Source organism: Nannospalax galili, unplaced genomic scaffold (assembly GCF_000622305.1).
Source record: "Nannospalax galili isolate Female #2095 unplaced genomic scaffold, S.galili_v1.0 scaffold75, whole genome shotgun sequence".
Classification (NCBI taxonomy): Eukaryota; Metazoa; Chordata; class Mammalia; order Rodentia; family Spalacidae; genus Nannospalax; species Nannospalax galili.
This window is the reverse complement of record NW_008339433.1, coordinates 4751307-4769964: the sequence shown is the minus strand read 5'-3', so window position 1 is coordinate 4769964 and position 18658 is coordinate 4751307. Positions and strand designations below refer to the sequence as shown.

At 38.0% G+C, this 18658-nt stretch overlaps 1 protein-coding gene across 2 annotated transcripts in view; it reads left to right on the top strand.

Moving 5' to 3' along the window:
- Window positions 1–1088: 1088 nt before the first annotated feature.
- The window catches only part of Sh2d1a (SH2 domain containing 1A), a 24118-nt gene continuing 6548 nt past the window's right edge, over window positions 1089–18658 (top strand). For both annotated transcript variants that reach the window (XM_008833910.2, XM_008833911.2), the window contains exons 1-2: window positions 1089–1313; window positions 18085–18148. In XM_008833910.2, coding sequence (XP_008832132.1) covers window positions 1177–1313; window positions 18085–18148 — 201 coding nt within the window. In that variant the 5' untranslated portion in view covers window positions 1089–1176. The remainder of the gene's footprint in view (window positions 1314–18084; window positions 18149–18658) is intronic.

The following is an 18658-nucleotide window of genomic DNA, read 5'->3' as shown; positions in this document are numbered from 1 at the left end:
CTTCAGGCATTGAATAGTATTATTGTGGAGAAAATAGAGGAAGCTTTAGAGAAATTTAATGTAGCCAATTTTGAAATAGAATCAACAGTTTATTTTAGAGAATGAAATGAAGGTGGAGAGGATTAAAAAATGACAGTTTAGCATCAATTGTAGAAAATCAACGACAGAGAATAGAGGCTACAATTATCAACACTTGCAAGATAATCTAAGACAGGTTTTAGGGCCAAAATGCTGCAAGCAGGGCCCCATATATCAAAGGGCAGATAGACGTCTGCTTAAAGACAAAGCACCAATGAAAGGATTTGTTCTTTCATCTTAGACTCTTCAGATAGTCCGTCTGGATTAGCTTTAACCACAATTCAAGTTTTGTGCCTGAACTAGTATTTTGGGATATTGGACAAGGTATTAAGGGAAAATACATATTTGCTTGGGACCAAGGTTATTCAAAGAACTAGGCATATGGCTTAGTGGTAGAGGACTTCATTTGTGAGGTCCTGGATTCTATCTTCAGCATTGATAAAACAAAGATTCTTCAAGATCTTGTTAAGACCTTGCCCAAAGCCCGCTGTTCTCCAATACTTGGATTCTGTGGAAGACTCCAGGGTCATGTCCAGTGACTTGGTATTGAATGATTTAATGTTTTTATCCTTTCATCCTTTGTCAGTCTGTTTCTGCCTCACATGTAGTATTTGCCTCCATCGTCAACTCTTTTCTATACTAGTTCAGCTAAGTCATTGTTGGTGTTTCTGAGTGATGCAGGGAGGACGCGAAAACAAAAGCATGATGAAGTTTATCTCCGCCTAAGGTCTGTCTGCACTGCTAGAGAGCGTAAGTATTAACAATGTTCTACCTTTCCAGTGTTCCTCCTCGCTCCTTCCTATAAACCCTGTGTTGCAGAGCCGGTGATTAAACCCCATTGCAAATCTGAAGCTGATAAACTGCTGAGCTTGTTTTAATTGAAGTGTGAGAAGAAGTTTTAAGGCAGTAGACAACATCCTGTTGTTCAGGGCGCTCGCTCGTCTCTCTTTTTTTTTTTTTTCGTACAGGCTGCACTGCACTGGGAGTCAGGTGGCTGACTTGTGTCTTGCAGCAGCAGCAGCAGAAAGAGCAGCAATAGCAAAAGCAGTGGCATCTCCTTTGTAGCGTTTACCTTCTGGGTCCATCCAACAGTCTGCCATGGATGCAGTGACTGTGTATCATGGCAAAATCAGCAGGGAGACCGGGGAGAAGCTCCTGCTCGCCACGGGGCTTGATGGAAGCTATCTACTGAGGGACAGTGAGAGTGTCCCTGGAGTATACTGCCTGTGTGTTTTGTGAGTATACTGTGGTGGTGGCAGCCTGGTTGCATGTGTGGCCTCGGCTTACAGGGATGGGTGTGGGAAGACGAGGAGGCTACAGGCTTATTTCATGGGTAGTTTCTGGCAAAGGCACGCAGGAGCTCAGGCGGCAGGAACTCGGAGTAGTCTTCTATCGCTCATTCATGGCCCCAACGCTTCCTCAGATTCAGCCCAAAGCTGTGGTGGCCAGTGCTTTGGTCTAGGTCCCTCTCTGGGGATTTCATCTCTTGGCACTTACCAGTGCTTTTGTAGTAGATTCATAGAATGCCCTCCAGAGTGGGAAACCATGGCTTAAAATTTACCTTCACTCTGAGAAAAATCCACACTCTGGACTTCTGCTTTGACTCTGAGTAATAATACTAGGAAGGTGGAGCCCTGGGATGGTGGACTGTTTGTATTTTGGGCCACCAGTTGCTGAGGGAAGGGAGGGCCCATTTCTCCCTCTCTCTCTACAGACAGGTTTGGAAGTGACAGCTTAAGGATGGCCATGTATCAAGTTCCAGGAGAGGAGGCCAGCTAAGAAATGGAGTCCATTGCTTAAAGAATGCTGTACCAGTTAGCTCAGGAGAGTGAGGGGGATGTGTTTGTGTGAGTAAAACTTGCTTTCTGCAGCTGCTGAGTTAGCTTTCTTTATGAGTTAGTTAGGGGGCTGGAGAGATGGCTCAGCAGTTAACTGTGCTATCTGCTCTTACAGAGGACCTGGGTTGGCTTCTTAGCACCACATGGTGGCTAACAACCCTCTGTAACTCCAGTTTCAGGGATCTGACGCTATCTTCTGATTTCCATGGGCATTGCACGACACGGGCTTACATACATGCAGGCAATACACTCATCCACATAAAATAAAGATAACAAATAAAGTATATTTTAAAAAGAGGTAGGGGTGAGGAGTTTTAAAATGTGGGACCCCTGATAAAGGATAAGACTGACAATACTTGTAAAGGACACAGAGTAAAAAACACCTTTGTAATGATTCAGCTTTGCTCTTTGCCTAGACGGTTATCAACCTGTTGTCCCATTTTCAATCAGATGCACCCTCATCCTGTCTCCATACCTCTAGGGACAAGTAGATGTGAGATCTAATCCTGCAGTAGTTACATTCCAGGATTGTCCCCTCAGCTAATCAGTGTCTTAGTCCTTGAATTTTCTCATTTATTAAATGGGTATCATATTCCATTGACTGCAAAGATTAAAAGCCTCCGTGCGTATGAAAAAGTGAGCATTGGACTTGACACACAACAAATGTTTACTAAATGTAAACTGACACCTTTATTATATTATTATTTTCCTTTGGATGATTTATTTCGGTACTTATGGAGGCATTTTTACAGAAGGACCTAGTTCACCCATTATTGTAAGCCTGATAAAAACTCCCCCAATACCCTCCCCCGTCAAGCACAGTAGATTCTACATAGAAGCAAAACAAAGGAAAACACTTGATAGTAAATTCTCTCTATGTGATGATACATTGCAAAAATTTTGAAATACTAAAAGAAAGATATTGAAATTGGTGTGAGATGATTTTCATTGTATATTCATTTTGTAAAATGGCCAAGCCTTATTTGTGGCAGTTTTCAGATTATGCTAAATACATTTATCATACAAGCTTCAAGTCAAACATATGGAAAAACAAGCTTTTTTTTTCAGTGCTGGGGATGGAATTTAGGCTTTTATATATGTCAGGCAAATGTTTTGCCACTGAGCAAGAGCCCTACATCCCCCCAGCGTTGGGTTTAGATCTTTATGCTTGACTTACATCATTGTTTTTTCCCAAGTGGACCTCCAGGAAGGTCAGGGAAAGCCAACTAGGAATCTTAGTCTCTTTCTTATCAAAAAATGGAGGCCTGAAAGTTGGTGAGTGAGGGGGGTTGTTTTAGGTTAAACTGACAAATGAGGTACATGCTGTACAATCTAGAGGTAAAATGCAGGATCAAAAGAAACCTCAACAGGGAGGAGAAAGAGAGCTGGAGACACAGTGCGTGACAAAATACACTCAAGAATGACACTTCTGTCACCTGCTCATTCCTGATAGTCATTAAGCCTGGTTCCAAGACAGAATTTTTCACCTATGTTAAACAGCACTCCTTGATCATTCTAACAAGAATGAATGCTCTCTCCTTGCTGCTGTCCCATTATTTTATTCAAGGAACTTTAGACTTTCTAATGTTTGCTTTGTGTTTCTATCTGGGCTCTCTGACAAATATATCATCTCTGCTAGGGCAGAGACGTTGTCTCCAGTACCAGAAAAATATCCTGGCACATAATAGGCACTCAGCAAATAATTTAACGAATGAGCGGTTAAGGTGTATTGTATTCTTTATTACAAAGAGCGCTGGACTAAGAGGAAGTCAACATGTGGGCCTTAGGGATGTCACTCAAATTCTCTGGGCTTTTGTATATATATGTACAAAACAGAAATATTTTCTGTTTCTCTGTTGCAAAACATTGATTGAATTGAAAAGAGGTTGCCTTTAGCTTTTTGACCAGATAGAGCAGAGTCCCGTGGGGTATTAATTTAGGCAGGTAGAAATTTGCACCCATTTCAGTTTTTACTGAAGGTGAATGTTGAACAAATGCAGTTTTTTGACTTAGTTCTCCACGAAAACCTTCTCCTGACGTAACAGAAAATGGAGTAGAGAGTTCTCTTCCTGTCTTTAGAATGATGCCCTGTGGCATTCTTCTGTATTCTAAGACAATGAACGGCTTTTGGAACATGTACATCCTCTTGTGTTATTACATTTTGCTGTAATTCCCATTTAGTATGAAAAAATGGACCCCTTTGTAATCTTTTAACAAATGATTTTAAGGTATCCTTTCTCCTCTAGAGATGTCATAAAACTTCACTGTTTTTGTTTTAAATATTGTCTTGTTAATTTATATTGTACTCTTTAATTACACTTTGAATTTTATTTTTATATGCATAAATTATCTGAGCTGTTTCCAGAAACTATCAATTGACCAATGTAATTTACTAAATAGAACGTCTTTATTTATCAGCCTACATTATCATGTATTAAAAGAACTGAATATATAACTGTTATTGTTTCTGGACTATTTAGCCCAACTGATCTACTTATTCTTTTATCAATAGAATTAGTACACTATAATGTTGAAATATAATAGAAGGTTATTCAGTATTCTTATTCATTCTTTGTCATGAAATCTAAAATAATATTGTAAAACTCAAAACCCATTGGAGCCCAGTGTGGTGGTATACACCTTCAATCCCAGCATTTGAGAGGCAGAGGCAAATGGATTTCTGTGAGATGGAGGCCATTCTGGTCTACATGTCGAGTTTCAGGCCAAATGGGGCCACTCAGGAAACCCTGCCTCAAAGAAAGAAAGAAACAAACAAACCAAAATCAAACAAAACCTCAAACAAAACACCAACACCAAAAAAACAACAAAAACATCCCATTGGGGATAGTTGACATGTCAAAGTGGACGGGGAGAATTTCATGGGATCTCACTTCAAGATGAAGAGCTACAGGCAATCAGTGCATGCTGAGGGAGGGAAAAATCAGTTTTTTCCAGGTATAGGTACAGAGGACAACACTAAATGGGCTAAGTGCTGTGTGTGTGTGTGTGTGTGTGTGTGTGTGTGTGCGTGTGTAATAATAACAATAATCAAATAAGAATAACAACCAAATAAGCGGTCAAGAAATTGTGAGGGAATGAGGGGCATGGGAGGAGTTGGAAGGAGACTGGAAGGGGTGGAAATAATGCAAAGACAATACTCACACATGCAATTCTAAAAACACATCCCATTGTGATTACATTCAATAAAATAACTAAGGAGAAATTGTCATTTTTGAAGATTTTAGTCTTCTGTTTCAAAGACATGATATGTCTCCCTGCTTATTTTTCTTTTTACTATTTTGTTTTTTAAAATTTATTTTATTATTTTTTATTTTATGTGCATGAGTGTATTGTCTGCCTGTGTGTAAGTACACCTCTGTTGTGCAACGTCCACAGAGATCAGAAGAGGGTGTTGGATCCCCTGAAACTGGAGTTACAATGGTTGTTAGCCACCATGTGGGTGCTGAAAATCAAACCCGGGTCCTCTGCAAGGGCAGTCAGTGCTCTTAAGCAGTGAGCTATCTCTTCATTCCCCCTCCCATTTATTTTTCGTTAACAGCTATCAATAGAATTTTGTAGGTTTCTTTCTGTAGGTCTTGCACATCCTTGCTAAGTGTATTTCTCATTATTGTGTGTGAAAATGTTTTTATTACAACAAATAGAATCTTTTCACTGTATTTTCTGTTGCATAGGAAAACTTTGGTTTTATGAATTTTTCTTGTATTTACCCGATATAAGGAATGCTTTTGTTAGGGGATATATATATATATATATATATATATATATATATGTTTATATTTGCTCCAGTTTTCTTGGTATACTGTTTCTTTGCATTGAGGTGCATATATACCCTCACATTTCTTCACTTCTCATTGCCATATACATAGCCATTGGGCAAGTCCTGATGATCCACTGGCATTGCTTCATTATAAGAGGAAAATGAATTGAAATGAGTTTAGATATTAACTTGTAAATGTTACATATTTCCATAATTAGTATACCTCTGTATGCCTTTGACTTGCTGCTTCTTTGATGAAAGATTGGGAAGAGAAAAATGCTATAACAATTATTTAGCCTCAAGGACCTATATTGATGTCATGTGACAAAAAGGAGTTATTCTTTTGACAAGTTTTCAAGGGGATGAATGGAAATACAGTGCCTACCAAACAACTGAATTCAAGAAACAGAGGATTAACAAAATAAATAAGATGCAGCTTATCAATTGTAATAGAGGGGAACAATGTGGCAAGAGGCGTGTGGCAATGCATTTAAGACTTTAACGTAATTTAATGAGAAATCACACGTTAATTTACATGTATTTAAAAATCTTAAATTACATTTATTAACTCATGTTTGTGTGGGAGCACATGCATGCCACTGTGCAACTTGAAAGAATCTGTTCTCTCTTTCCGCTATGTGGCTCCCAGGAATTGAACTCAGATCCTTAGGCACGGTGGCAAGTACCTTCATTCCCTGAGCCATCTTTCTTGTCTGGACATCTAGTTTGAAATTCTATTGGATATGTGTATTGGTACCACATCTTCATGATAACTTGGATAACCAAAATTACTTTGGAATTTCTGTGTAAAATTGATTAATAGCAGAATGATCCTGAAAACAATTCTAGTATTAAAATTGCCACACAGCAACCACTAAATGGGCAATTCGCAGACACATATGCTAAATTGTGTCCCTGGTTAACAATGGAAAATTGAAGCTGTAAAATTTGTCTGAAGCTGTCATTTAGTTGAAGAGTTTTGGTGACCACTGTGCCCTCTCCTCCAGGGCTATCCCTGACTGCTTTTTCTTCAGCTGCCTCTCCTCCTTCTCCCTTAGTAGACAACTCTAAGCCTTATGTCCTAACGGGTTTGCCATCTTTTTGATAATTACATTTCTGAGATTGCCTTTAAGACCAAGCTGTTAATTTGTTTTCTCTAGTCCAAGTGATACATCATGCAGTGAAGACTGAATTGAAACCTTCCAGCTAGACCCTCTGGGTGTACAGAGCAGCTCGGATTCTTAACTAGTATTTTACCTTGGTCAAGTTCCTCAAATTTTCTTTTTCCCAGGCTTAACAATAGATAGTGGTAATAAAAGGATCATTACATAGTTTTACCATTACTCTTGAAATTGAATGACTATTCTGAAAATCCACACCCCCTCTGAAAGAATGAAGTTAAGACCAAAGAAAATTCATTAATTCTGTCATATATGTTAAGACCTATCAGGTCAAGTTTGTGTCCCCAAGTGTCACTCAGTATAAGTCCATTCACTGGAGCCTGATCAGTCTATCTAGCATCACTCCCTGAAAGAAGACCAACTTTCCCTCATCCAGCAGTAAATCAGTTGCCAATAGTTCCTCAGCTAAAGTTGGGGCTTCTTAGGGAGTAGAAATTTTTGAGACAGCATCTCACACTGTAGCCCAGGCTGGCCTGGAATCACTTTATAGGCCAAACTGACCTTAAACTCATAGTGATCCTTCTACTTCATCTCCCAAATGCTACGATGGCAGGCAAGAGTCACCATACCTGGCTGTGCTAAATTTTGAATATTTTACATCCAAAGGAACAGTGTCCTATACAAAGTCATCATTATTGAACCTGCAGTGTCCTTCAAAAATTTGGAGAGATGGCTCAGTGGTTAAGAGCACTAGCTGCTCTTGCAGAGGACCTGGGTTTCATTCCAGGCACCCACATGACAGCTAACCACTGTTCATAACTCCAGTTCCAGGGATGACTTCAGACATTCATGGGCATTGCATGACATGGACACACTTACACACATACAGGCCATAATACATTCATACACATAAAATAAAAATAATAAATAAAGTATAAAAAAGAAAATTAATGACAATAACTTTTTTTTGGTCTTTTTTTGAGACAGAGTCTCCCAGTAGCCCCAGGTGGCCTGGAACTCACTATGTAGACCAGGCTGGCCTTGAACTCACAGAGATCCGCCTGCCTCTGCCTCCCGAGTGCTGGGATTAAAGGAGTGCACCACACTTTTCTGTTTTCTACCAATTATTCATTTTTCTAGATTTTTTTCAGCTTAAATTCTGAATGCTAGGCTTATCATCAATTCCTAAAATCATCTTTTTATTGGGGAAGGAAATGAAAATTACTCTATTTTCTAAGTTTGTCAGTATTAATAGAGGGAGTCAGAGGTATGTAGCAATTTTTAAAGATGAATTACATTTTTATGATTTGCGGTTTGCAAAGCTAAAACATACTCAACTTCTGTGAATTCAGTGTTCTTAGATTCCCCTCATAAGTGAAATCTTGCAATATTTGCTTTTCTCTGCCTGGCTTACCTCTTAACATAATGTCTATCCTCCAGGTTCATCCATGTTATCAAAATGGAGGATTTTATTCTTGTTAAAGTTGAATGGTACTTCATTGTGTGTATATGTCAAATTCTCTTTTTCATTCATTTTTAATTAACATAAGACAATGGGTCATTATCTTATTTTGTTACATATATAGTGCATTTTGATTATGATCATCTCCTCCATTACTTTGTTTCCCCTCCCCTCCTTCTGGTCCTTTTCCTCTTGTCATATAGCTTCATTTCTAATTTCCTGTTTAAATTTAGATTCCACATACGAAGGACAACATGTATATATATGTATACATCACATTATCTTTTCACTCACAGTTAGACAGTAAGGTTGATTCCTATTCCTGTATATTGTGAATATGGGAATACAGATGTCTCTTTTCTTTAAATTTCTCTTGGCTATATACTGAGTAATTGTATTGTTGAGTCATAAATATTTTTATTTTTAGATTTTGAAGAACCTTCTTCCTGTTTTCCATAATCACTGTACTAATTTACATTCCCACTGACAGTGTACAAGTGTATTTTTCTTCACATCCTCACCAGTACTTATCTTTCATCCTTTTGGTAAGAGCCACTCTAACTGGTATGAAGTGATACCTCGCTGTGGTTTCAATTTGCATTTCCCTAATGGTTAGTGATGATGAGCATTTTTTTTCATGTACGCATTGGCCATTTGTATGTCTTCTTTTGCAAAATGTCTATTCAGGTTCTTTGACCATTTTTAATCACGTTGTTTTCTTATTGAGTTTTTCGAAATCCATACATATTTTGGATAGTAACTCTTATGAGATTCATGGTTTGCAAATGCTGTTTCCCATTCAGCAGACAGGCTTCTAACTCTGTTGATTAGTTCTCTGGTTCTGAGAAATCATTTTATTTTGATGTAATTCGATTGTTTCTATTTTTACTTTAATCACTTATTTTTTTGCAGTCATAAAATGATTCCCTGATTTTGAGTAATTGTTCCTTGTTTGGGGTACTTAGGTTAAATCCATTTTTTTCTACTATTAAAAACATACTGTGAAGTTGCTGCCAAGCTGTCTTTTCCTTTTGGCCTATTTCCTTGGACTGTATGAAGATAAACAAGGTTATTTGGTCAAAAGTATGCATGACTTCCCAGCCTCTATTATAACTTGCCAGCTTGTTTCCTTATAATAGTGATTTTTCTATAGACAGAACAGATTTATGGCTTAAAAGAGCATGTTCAGTATTTTAGTTTACATTTAGATTTTAAAATTACTGTTTTACAATTTAAGGTATGAAAAATTGAAATGTTGTAGGGAAAAGGGGAGAAATGGTTTACGCACACTATTGTATGTTGCATTTTAATCTGCCTCTCTGTGATTTTATTGTTTGTGCAAATCACCTGGAAATCTTATTAAAATGCAGATTCTGATTCAGCAGGTCTTGGTTGGGCCTCAGATTTTACATTTCTCAGATGCTCCTAGGTGATGTCAATGCAGTTACCCTAGGGATGCAATTTGAGTTGTTCTGTTTTAGATCTCTTCCATCCATGCTACATTATGATAAGAGTTGTGTACAGGGGATCCTTAGTCAGTAAGTTCTGTGACTTAAAAGCAGAAGTCATGCACTACTGGTTTATTTGAAAAGCGAATAACCTTTTGTTCATTCAGAATTCAAGGAGTTAGGGTGGGGCTATTGCTAATATTACATGCATTAGTCATGAGAAATTTGATGTGCCATTGACACCAGCTTGTTTGGAGACCAGAGAAGGTAAGAACTTTTGAAGTGGTACTCAGGTTCCTGCTGCTTAACTGAAAGTAAGATAAGATCAGATTCGTTAGGCAACAATTTTAAAAACATACTCATTTGTGTTTACTAAATGAAGCTGAATGACAGGAAGGAGACAGATTAATTGTATCTAATCCTAATTAGATACTCATTGCTTTAGAATGTGGGAAGCAGGTTGCTTACCATTTGGCTTAGATGGCTGAGTTTTTTTTCATGTGTTTATGTATATATGTATGTGTTTGTGTGCATGTGCTTGCAGGAGTGTGTGTGCATTTGTGTGGAAGCTATAGAACAACCCTCGGTGTTGTTACTCAGGAGTCATCTTCATTGTTCATTCATTTTTTTTTTTCTGAGACATGTAATCGCACTGCCCCGGAGCTCACCAAGTAGGCTAAGCTGTCTGTCCAGCCATCCCCAGAGAGCATCCTGTTTGTACCTCCCCAGTGCTGGGACCGCAAGTGTGTGTGACCATGCCTGGTATTTTATATGGGTCCTAGGGATTGAACTCAGGTCCTCTCACTTACTTGCAGGCAAGCACTTTACTGGGCTAGCTCCCTAGCCCTGTTGCTGATATTTTAAACAGTGTTATTACTACATCACCTTTAATGTTACTAAATTATACCCATTAATTTCTTCCTGTAGGAAAATGGAACTAAGGACCTATGTTGTTCCTAGCTTCCGTCTCTGTTTTACTGCATGGCTTTAAGACACTCCCTTTAACCCTATGTTTCAAGCTCCCATGGTGAAAAATGGAAATCAAGGTTCTTGACTTGTTCCCTGTAGAGTACGTATGAAATCAGTATGCTTTAAGGCAGATTTAAATTGCTTAAAAATAAGACTTGAATAATGAAATATTTTATATTTATTCACCACATTACATGTAAGCATGTAGTAAGCTATTCTATATTATATATTATTCAAATATTCTGGCCAATCTTCAAAAAAAATGAAACATTTTCTGTGATCACATCAAAGTTTAAATTGGCCTTTTGTTCAATTTTCCAAAGCAAATATTTGAACTTGATTAGAGTGTATTAGATATTTTGTTTAGTTCTTTAGGTAATCAGTACTGATGGATATTGATTAAAGGTATAACATTTTAATTCAAATATTTGAAGCCTTTTTAATTATAAAGAGAGTTAATGGGAATGTGATCAATGACCTAAGCATAACATTTTCTTTCTAAGACTTTAGATCATCAGTTCTTTTAAGTTTATACACAGTGATTTAAATAGCTGAGTATATTTCCTAACCAAAGATCTCTATTGATCCAATCTTGTGTCTAAGAACAGCAACAACAAATATATTAAATAAGACCACAAAGAATGACATTCAAATCCAAATTTGAAAGATGCCAGTACAAAGTTTACTTAACTTTTCTATGAAGGAAATGTTTATTAAGAAATGAAAACGAATTGGAGAGATAACAGCTGTTAAGGGTACTTGCAGCTCTTACAGAGGACCTGAGTTTGGCCTCCTATGTAAGGTGATTCACCACCACCTGCAACTCCAGCTCCAAGAAATCGGATACCCTTTTCTGGCCTCTGTTGGCACTTCCACTCATACATGCACAGATCCACACACAGACACAAACATACACATAATTAAAAATAAAAATAATTATTTAAAAAAGAAAATTATGGAAAAATGTTCAACCTCACTGATCATCAGTGAAATACAGGTGAAAAATCACAATAAGATAGTTATAACACTCCACTAAGAATGACTATTATCAAAGAGTAAAGATAACAAGGATATGGGGAAGGGGAAATAGTGAACACTATTAAAAGAAATATAAATCAGGACAGCCATTGTGGAAAACAGCACAAAACATCCTCAAAAAATTGAATATAGAGCCATCTCACTCCTGGGTGGGATATATTCAAAGGAAATGAAATCAGTATGTCAAAGAGACACATACATGATCGCCTATATTCATTGTAGCACAATGCACAATAGCCAAGAAATGGAAACAACCTGAGAGTTCATCAACTGAGGAATGGATTTAAAAAAATAAATACATGTACAGAGTAGAATTCTGTTCATTTGCAAGAATGTATATGGAAGTAGAAATCATTATGTTACAGGAAATAAGCCAGGCACCGAAAACCAAGTACTACATGTACCAAGTACTACAGGTGGAATACTAGAAAATTGTTCTTATAGAGATTAAGAGTAGAGCAGTGGATGCGGATGGGGAATTGCAGATCAATATGCACTAAGTTACAGTTAGGATAGGAGCAAGAATGTGCTTATGCATAGGAGCGTGGTGACTGAGAACAACAATGTAGTGTGGATTTCAAAAAACTAGGTGATAGGATTTGAATGTTCATATCACAAAGAAATGATAAATGTTTGAAGAGATAAGTGTATTTGTCCCGAAGTAAACATACTACAATATATCCATGCATCAAAATATATTACCTCATTAATATGTGCAAATTTGTAGTTTTGTGTACCAGCTAAAATAAATTGAACTAATAAAGTATTTTAAAAAGTTTATTAAGGCTGTCATGAAGAGAAACCTCCTTATTCAGTGGATGGTGATTAACACAGATAACCACAACTGGCCAATGTGCAGAGAATAAGAGGCTGCAGAGTGCTTAATCCCTAAATAGGACACCTCTATCCAAACTTCTTCCCAAAGCTCACAGATCATTGGGGATGAGCAGACAGAAAGGTTGTAAGAGCCAGAGGTCCTGAATGACCACAAGGATTTAAATAGAGTTTTCCAGATAGCTGGCCAGTTACTCATATGAACTCAACAATGATGGTGACAGCATGCACAAGTCCTACATAAGCTCAAGCCCAACAAAATCTCAGCATAGACGTGGGTAAGTGGGTAAGAAACCCCAACCCTGCCTGAGGAAGCATTGGCAACTGATGGCTGCTGGGAGGGGGAGAATCAGTCTTGTTTAAGGGTGAGACTCTCGGTACACTGAGTAGGCTCCAGGGGATGAACCCACACCAAACGGCATTTGGGGGCACAAATTTGATTCTATAGGCCTTTGTGTGTGTGTGTGTGTGTGTGTGTGTGTGTGTGTGTCTGTGTCTGTGTCTGTAATTGGGTAGGGGTAGTAAGGGAGTGCAGATGGGGAGAGGATTGAAATACAATAAAAATGAATTGTACAAAACTCACAAAAAATCTAAAAGTTTATCAAGCAAATTAAGTAGCATTATCATGTATACTAAAATATAAGAAATTTACATCTATTATCATATGAGGATCAAGAGCTGAGGCTGTAGAATCAAACGTGCTTGATTTGGATCACAGTTTTGATGCTTAACCTCTGTTCTGCTTTGGTTATTTCACAACTGGAAGTTTCAGTTTCTCATGTATAAAAGAGATTTTACCACACAGAGGTCATATGACTGTTGGAGTGTCCAAAGGAGATAATGCATGTACTATGGAGTAAATTGTGTCCCTCCAAAATTCATATATTGAAGCTCTTACCCCAGTGTGTCTGTATTTAGAGATAGGACTTATAGGGAGAATTTAAAATTAAGTGAGTTCATATGGATAGAGCTATAATCTGATAGGATTAGTGGATTTATAAGAAGAGAAAAAACATGCACAAAAACAATGTCATATAAGCCCAGACAAAGTAGGTGGCTGCCTATAAGCCAAACAAAGAGCCCTCAGAATGAAACCACTGTGGCATCTAGAACGTGGACTTAGAGCTTCTAGAATTGTGAGAAGTAACTTTCTCCTGTTGAAACCATCCACTCATGGCATTTTGTTATGAGAACCCAAATAGATGAATACAGATACTGAGAAATCAGTTGCTACTATAAGAAACCCCAAAGACATGTGAAACTAGGTAATGGGTAGAAGTTGGAGGAATTTTGAGGTTTATGCTGCCCCTGTGGTATATTTCCATTAGTGGAATGTTGGTAGAGTTATGAATGTTAAAGATCATTCTTGTGAGATCTCAGATCTCAAATGAAATGAACATTACTGGAAATTGGAAGAAAGGTGATCATTGTTATAAACTGGCAAAGAACTTGGCTAAACTCTGTTCTAGTTTTTGTGGAAGATAGTATTTGTGAGGAATGAAAGTTGATATTTAGCTTATATTTCTTTTCATTTCCTGTTATGATGCTGATGATTGAACCCATGCTAGGCAAGCAATTTGCCACTGGGCCTAAATCTCCACCATTAACCTAGCTGTGGAGATTTCTAGGCAAAGCTTTGAAGGAATGGCTTGGTTCTTCTAGATTGCTAATAGTAAAATATAAAAAAGAGAAATGAATTGAAGGAGGAATAATTAAGCAAAAGAACAACCAGAGTTGGAAAATGTGGAAAATTCTCATTTATTTATATGGAATAAAAATAAGGGGCCACGAATGGAATTATTTGGTCTAAGCTGTGTACTCTTCAAATAAGTTTAAGCCTTATTTCTGACATGAATGTTTTTGGGGATAAGATCTCTAGAAGTTAAGTAAGGTTAAATGATATCCTAAGAGCCAGGTCTCTACCCAGGTATAGTGATGCATGCCCATAATCCTAGACTTCAGGCAGGATGATCACGAGCTCCAAACTAACCTGAGCTACATAGACCTGGTCTCAAATACATAAATAAATAAGTAAATAAATGTAAACAGAATCCCAGTCTAATACGATTGGTGACTTCACAAGAGCAGGAATTTTTTCTGGTGTTCACTAGTCAAGAGAAGAGACCTCAGAATGAAACCTCCCTTGCTCTTACTTTGACTTTGAACTTAGCTTCCAGAAATATGAGAACTATACTTTTATTGTTGTGGTTTAAAACACCCATTCTATAGTATTCTAAGTAGTCTTAACATAAGGTGGGCATGGTGATGTATACCTTTAATTCCAGCAGAGGCAAGAGATCTCTGTGAGTTTGAGGCTAGCCTGGTCTACATTCTGAGTTCCAGGACAGGCAGGGCTACATTGTGAGACTGTATCTCAAAAAGAAATAAAGAGAAGAGTTGTGGGGGCTGGAGATGGCTCAGTGGTTAAGAGCACTGGCAGTTCTTGCCAAGAACCCAGGTTTGATTCCCAGCACCCACACGGCAGCTAACTGGCTAACAACCATCTGTAACTCCTATTCCAGGGGAATCCAGTGCCTCCTTCTGACCTCTTTGGGCATTGCATGGCACGAGTAGACTCACATACATGTAGGCAATACATTCATACACATAAAATAAATGAAAAACAATAAACAGAATTTAAGAAAATAAGGAGAAGAGTCGAGGCATACAGCTTAATTCAATTATATGGATAGACAACATGCCTAGAAACCGTATAATGGGGGTCAACATTTACTGCATTTAAAAGGACAAACTGCTTTCAAGTATTTACTACATTTGTTTTTTTCCACTAATTTTTAGATGTTAATTGATATATAATTTTCCATACTTATGGTATACAGTGTGATATTTTAATACATGTATATAATATTTAACGATGAGATCAGGGCAACTGGCATATTAATTACCTCAGACATTTATCATTTTTTGTGTTGGTAATGTTCTAAATTCTCTTCACTAGCAATCTTAAAATACATAATTATAGTTGTTGCCAGATACAGGTATCCCATCGTGGTACAGAGCGTTAGAACTGATTCCTCCTATCTATCAGCATCCTGTATCAATGAATCTCCTCCACTCACTTCCCAGAATCTGGTAACCAGCATTCTATTCTTCTTTGGGGTCAACATTTAACTTCCACACATAAGGAAGACTGTACGGTTTTTGTTTTTCTGTGCCTGAATTATTTCATTTAATCTCATGCCCTCCAGTTCTGTCCATATTTCTATGGATGACAGAATTTAATTATTTAAAAGACTGCATATGTTCCGTAGTAAAGTACTTTTAAAATCCAAATTATGGTTACTACTATATTATAATTTTATGGAGTTGTATAGTAGTAATATATTAGTATTTATAACAGTAATATCATAAGAATAGTCATATTTCATAGAAGTATATATTTTTATTACTTTAATAATTAATATTATGAATATTACTATTAATTTAACTGGATCTTGTATTGCATTATATCAGTCAAATGTTTTTAGCTTAAGACTCTTTGTGTACTAAAAATTAGTAAGACTCTGGTTTGTTAAAGCTATTTAATAATTTATGTTTTTTGTCAATTACAGCATATCTAGTTTTTTGTTGTCCAGTCCTTCTACTAGGCAAATCCTTAGGTGTATTAATTCACACATTTAAGAAAAAGAAGTCACTGGAAGCTGTGATTGAGTTGACATAAAATGTAAGCAAGTTAAACCCACTAACTTTGCTTCTTCTGACTGCCAGGGAGCTGTTCACATGAACTGAGTATATGTAATTAAAAAAATTTATTGAGCTTTGTACATTTTGTACCACATTTTGTAGTCAAATTTAGACCCCCCTCCCCATCCATGTCTCCCTTACCCCCCACCCCCACCGGACCTCATGTATTCCACCATACATGTTAAGTTCTATCCAGTCAAGAATTTGTACTCAGATGTCCTTTGCTGCAAATTCATTCACTGGAGTCTGGTTAGCCTATCTAGAGATTGCAATTAAGGCCTACTCTCCCAGTAGTGATCAGTGTCCAATAATTACCAGGCTAGGGGTGGCTCGCCATTCATTTCCCTTGCCCCACTCTGAGCCCTTGTCTGATTGAGTTGGTGTAGGTCCTGTGATCGATGCCACCATTGCCACAAGTTCACATGTGCAAGCTTCTAGTGGCCTGAAAGTCTCTGTTTCCTTATGTTCATGACCCACCTCTGGCTCTTACAATCTTTCTACCCCCCTCTTCCATGATGGTCCCTGAGTTGTGGGTGGGTGAAGAATAATATAGGAATCGTATCCAAGGACACACACTCCGCAGTCTCTTATTCTCTAAAACTTAACCAGTTGTGGCCTTCTATGCGCATCTCACTCTGTTGTATAAAGAAGCTTTGCTGGTGAGAGTTTAGGGATGCATCAGTATTCTCTCCACCCCCTGTTCCACTATATTCCTTGAGTTTTATGTGTAGAAGTTTCACTGTAGATATGTCATATAGGACCGAACATCACTCAGATGTGCATTCTCTGTATGTGACCAGTTATGGAATTCTGCAGTAACCACTTGTGGAACTCTGCTGCAAAAGAGCTTCTTTGATGAATGGTGTACTTGTCTGTAAAATATAAAGATCCATATTTAGCATATGCTAAGAAATTTCATTTTGTCTAGAGATATTGCAGAGATAGGGTTTTCTCTAGGGTCTATGACCTCTCTAGCCACGTATATTTGGCTATAATTACAGTGCCACCCATAAGTTCACTCCTGTCAAGATGGCTTTAAGTTCAATTAGATAGTTGTTGATTGCCCCCCCCCCCATGTCCATGTCACTACTGCACCAATAGAGGTGTTTTGCTGCACCAGTCGTTATATTTATTTGGCTTTAGGACTGGGTTGGACCGTTGATTGATTTTCTTCCTTAGCAGCTTGCATAGTATCCTCTGGAACTATGAGAGCTAGTCTTCAGGGAGAAGGCTTCCAGGTCAGTTCCTGCTTCATTGCTTCAAGTCCTGTGTCTGAATTATGACCTGTCTTCAGCAGTAGGGTCTTAATTTTGAGTTCTGGGAGATAACCAAAGGCTCTGGCAATAGCCTCTGTTATTTGGGGAGTCTCTTTAGACTACTTTGACAAATCACTCAAATCACTCTCCTGTCTGACACCATGCTCCTTGCCATACAGCCCCCAAGCATACTCTTGCCCTGATGTTCAGACACCTTATGTGTATTTCTCAGGGGGTTTCCAAGCTATCACAATTCCCTCTGTCTTCCCACACTACCCATGATCCAGTCATCTCTCCTCTCTCTCCCTGTCCAATGTCCTTCCTCCCTCTGCAGTCCAAGTGCCCCATTATTCCCACCCTCAACCCGATAACACCCACCTCCTTCAACCCCCCTCTCCTGAGTTCCCTCCTCCCACACCCCCATGGTCCCCTGCATGTCCTTCCCTCCCCAACTCCCATCGAGTATATGTAATTTTTAAAGGAAAAAGCAAGTTCAAGTTTAGAACATCCTTTGTTCTTTTGGAAACTTTCAGTAATGGAAATTTATTTTCTCACAGGTATCAAGGCTTCATTTACACATACCGAGTGTCCCAGACAGAAACAGGTTCTTGGAGTGCTGAGGTACAGCCTTTTAAAATTTATTTTGCCTCTTTCGTATCAGGGAAGTGTTTGAAATTTATATTTCTTTTAAAAAAGTGATGCCATATCATCCATTATAAAGTTTTTCATCATATTTCAATCAATCACTAAAGCTCAACTCCAAAGTTGTTCAAGTATCATTTAGAAGTTTTTAGAAAATTTTGGTCACGTTATGTTGTCACTACTGTGTGGAGTGGTATGACTGAGGAAAGAAGAGAGTTGAAGGATTTTGCCTAACTTTCAGTGTCTATATGAAAATTTAGATGGGCTGGAGAGATGGCTCAGCGGTTAAGAACACTGGTTGCTCTTGCAGAAGACCTGGGTTTGAATCCCAGCACCCACATGGCCGCTAACAACTGTCTGTAACTCCAGTCCCAGGGGATCCAACAACCTCTTTTGACTTCCAGGGCCATTGCACGACACAGGTGCACTTACCTACATGCAGGCAATACATGCACACACATAAAATAAAAATAATAAATAAAAATTTAA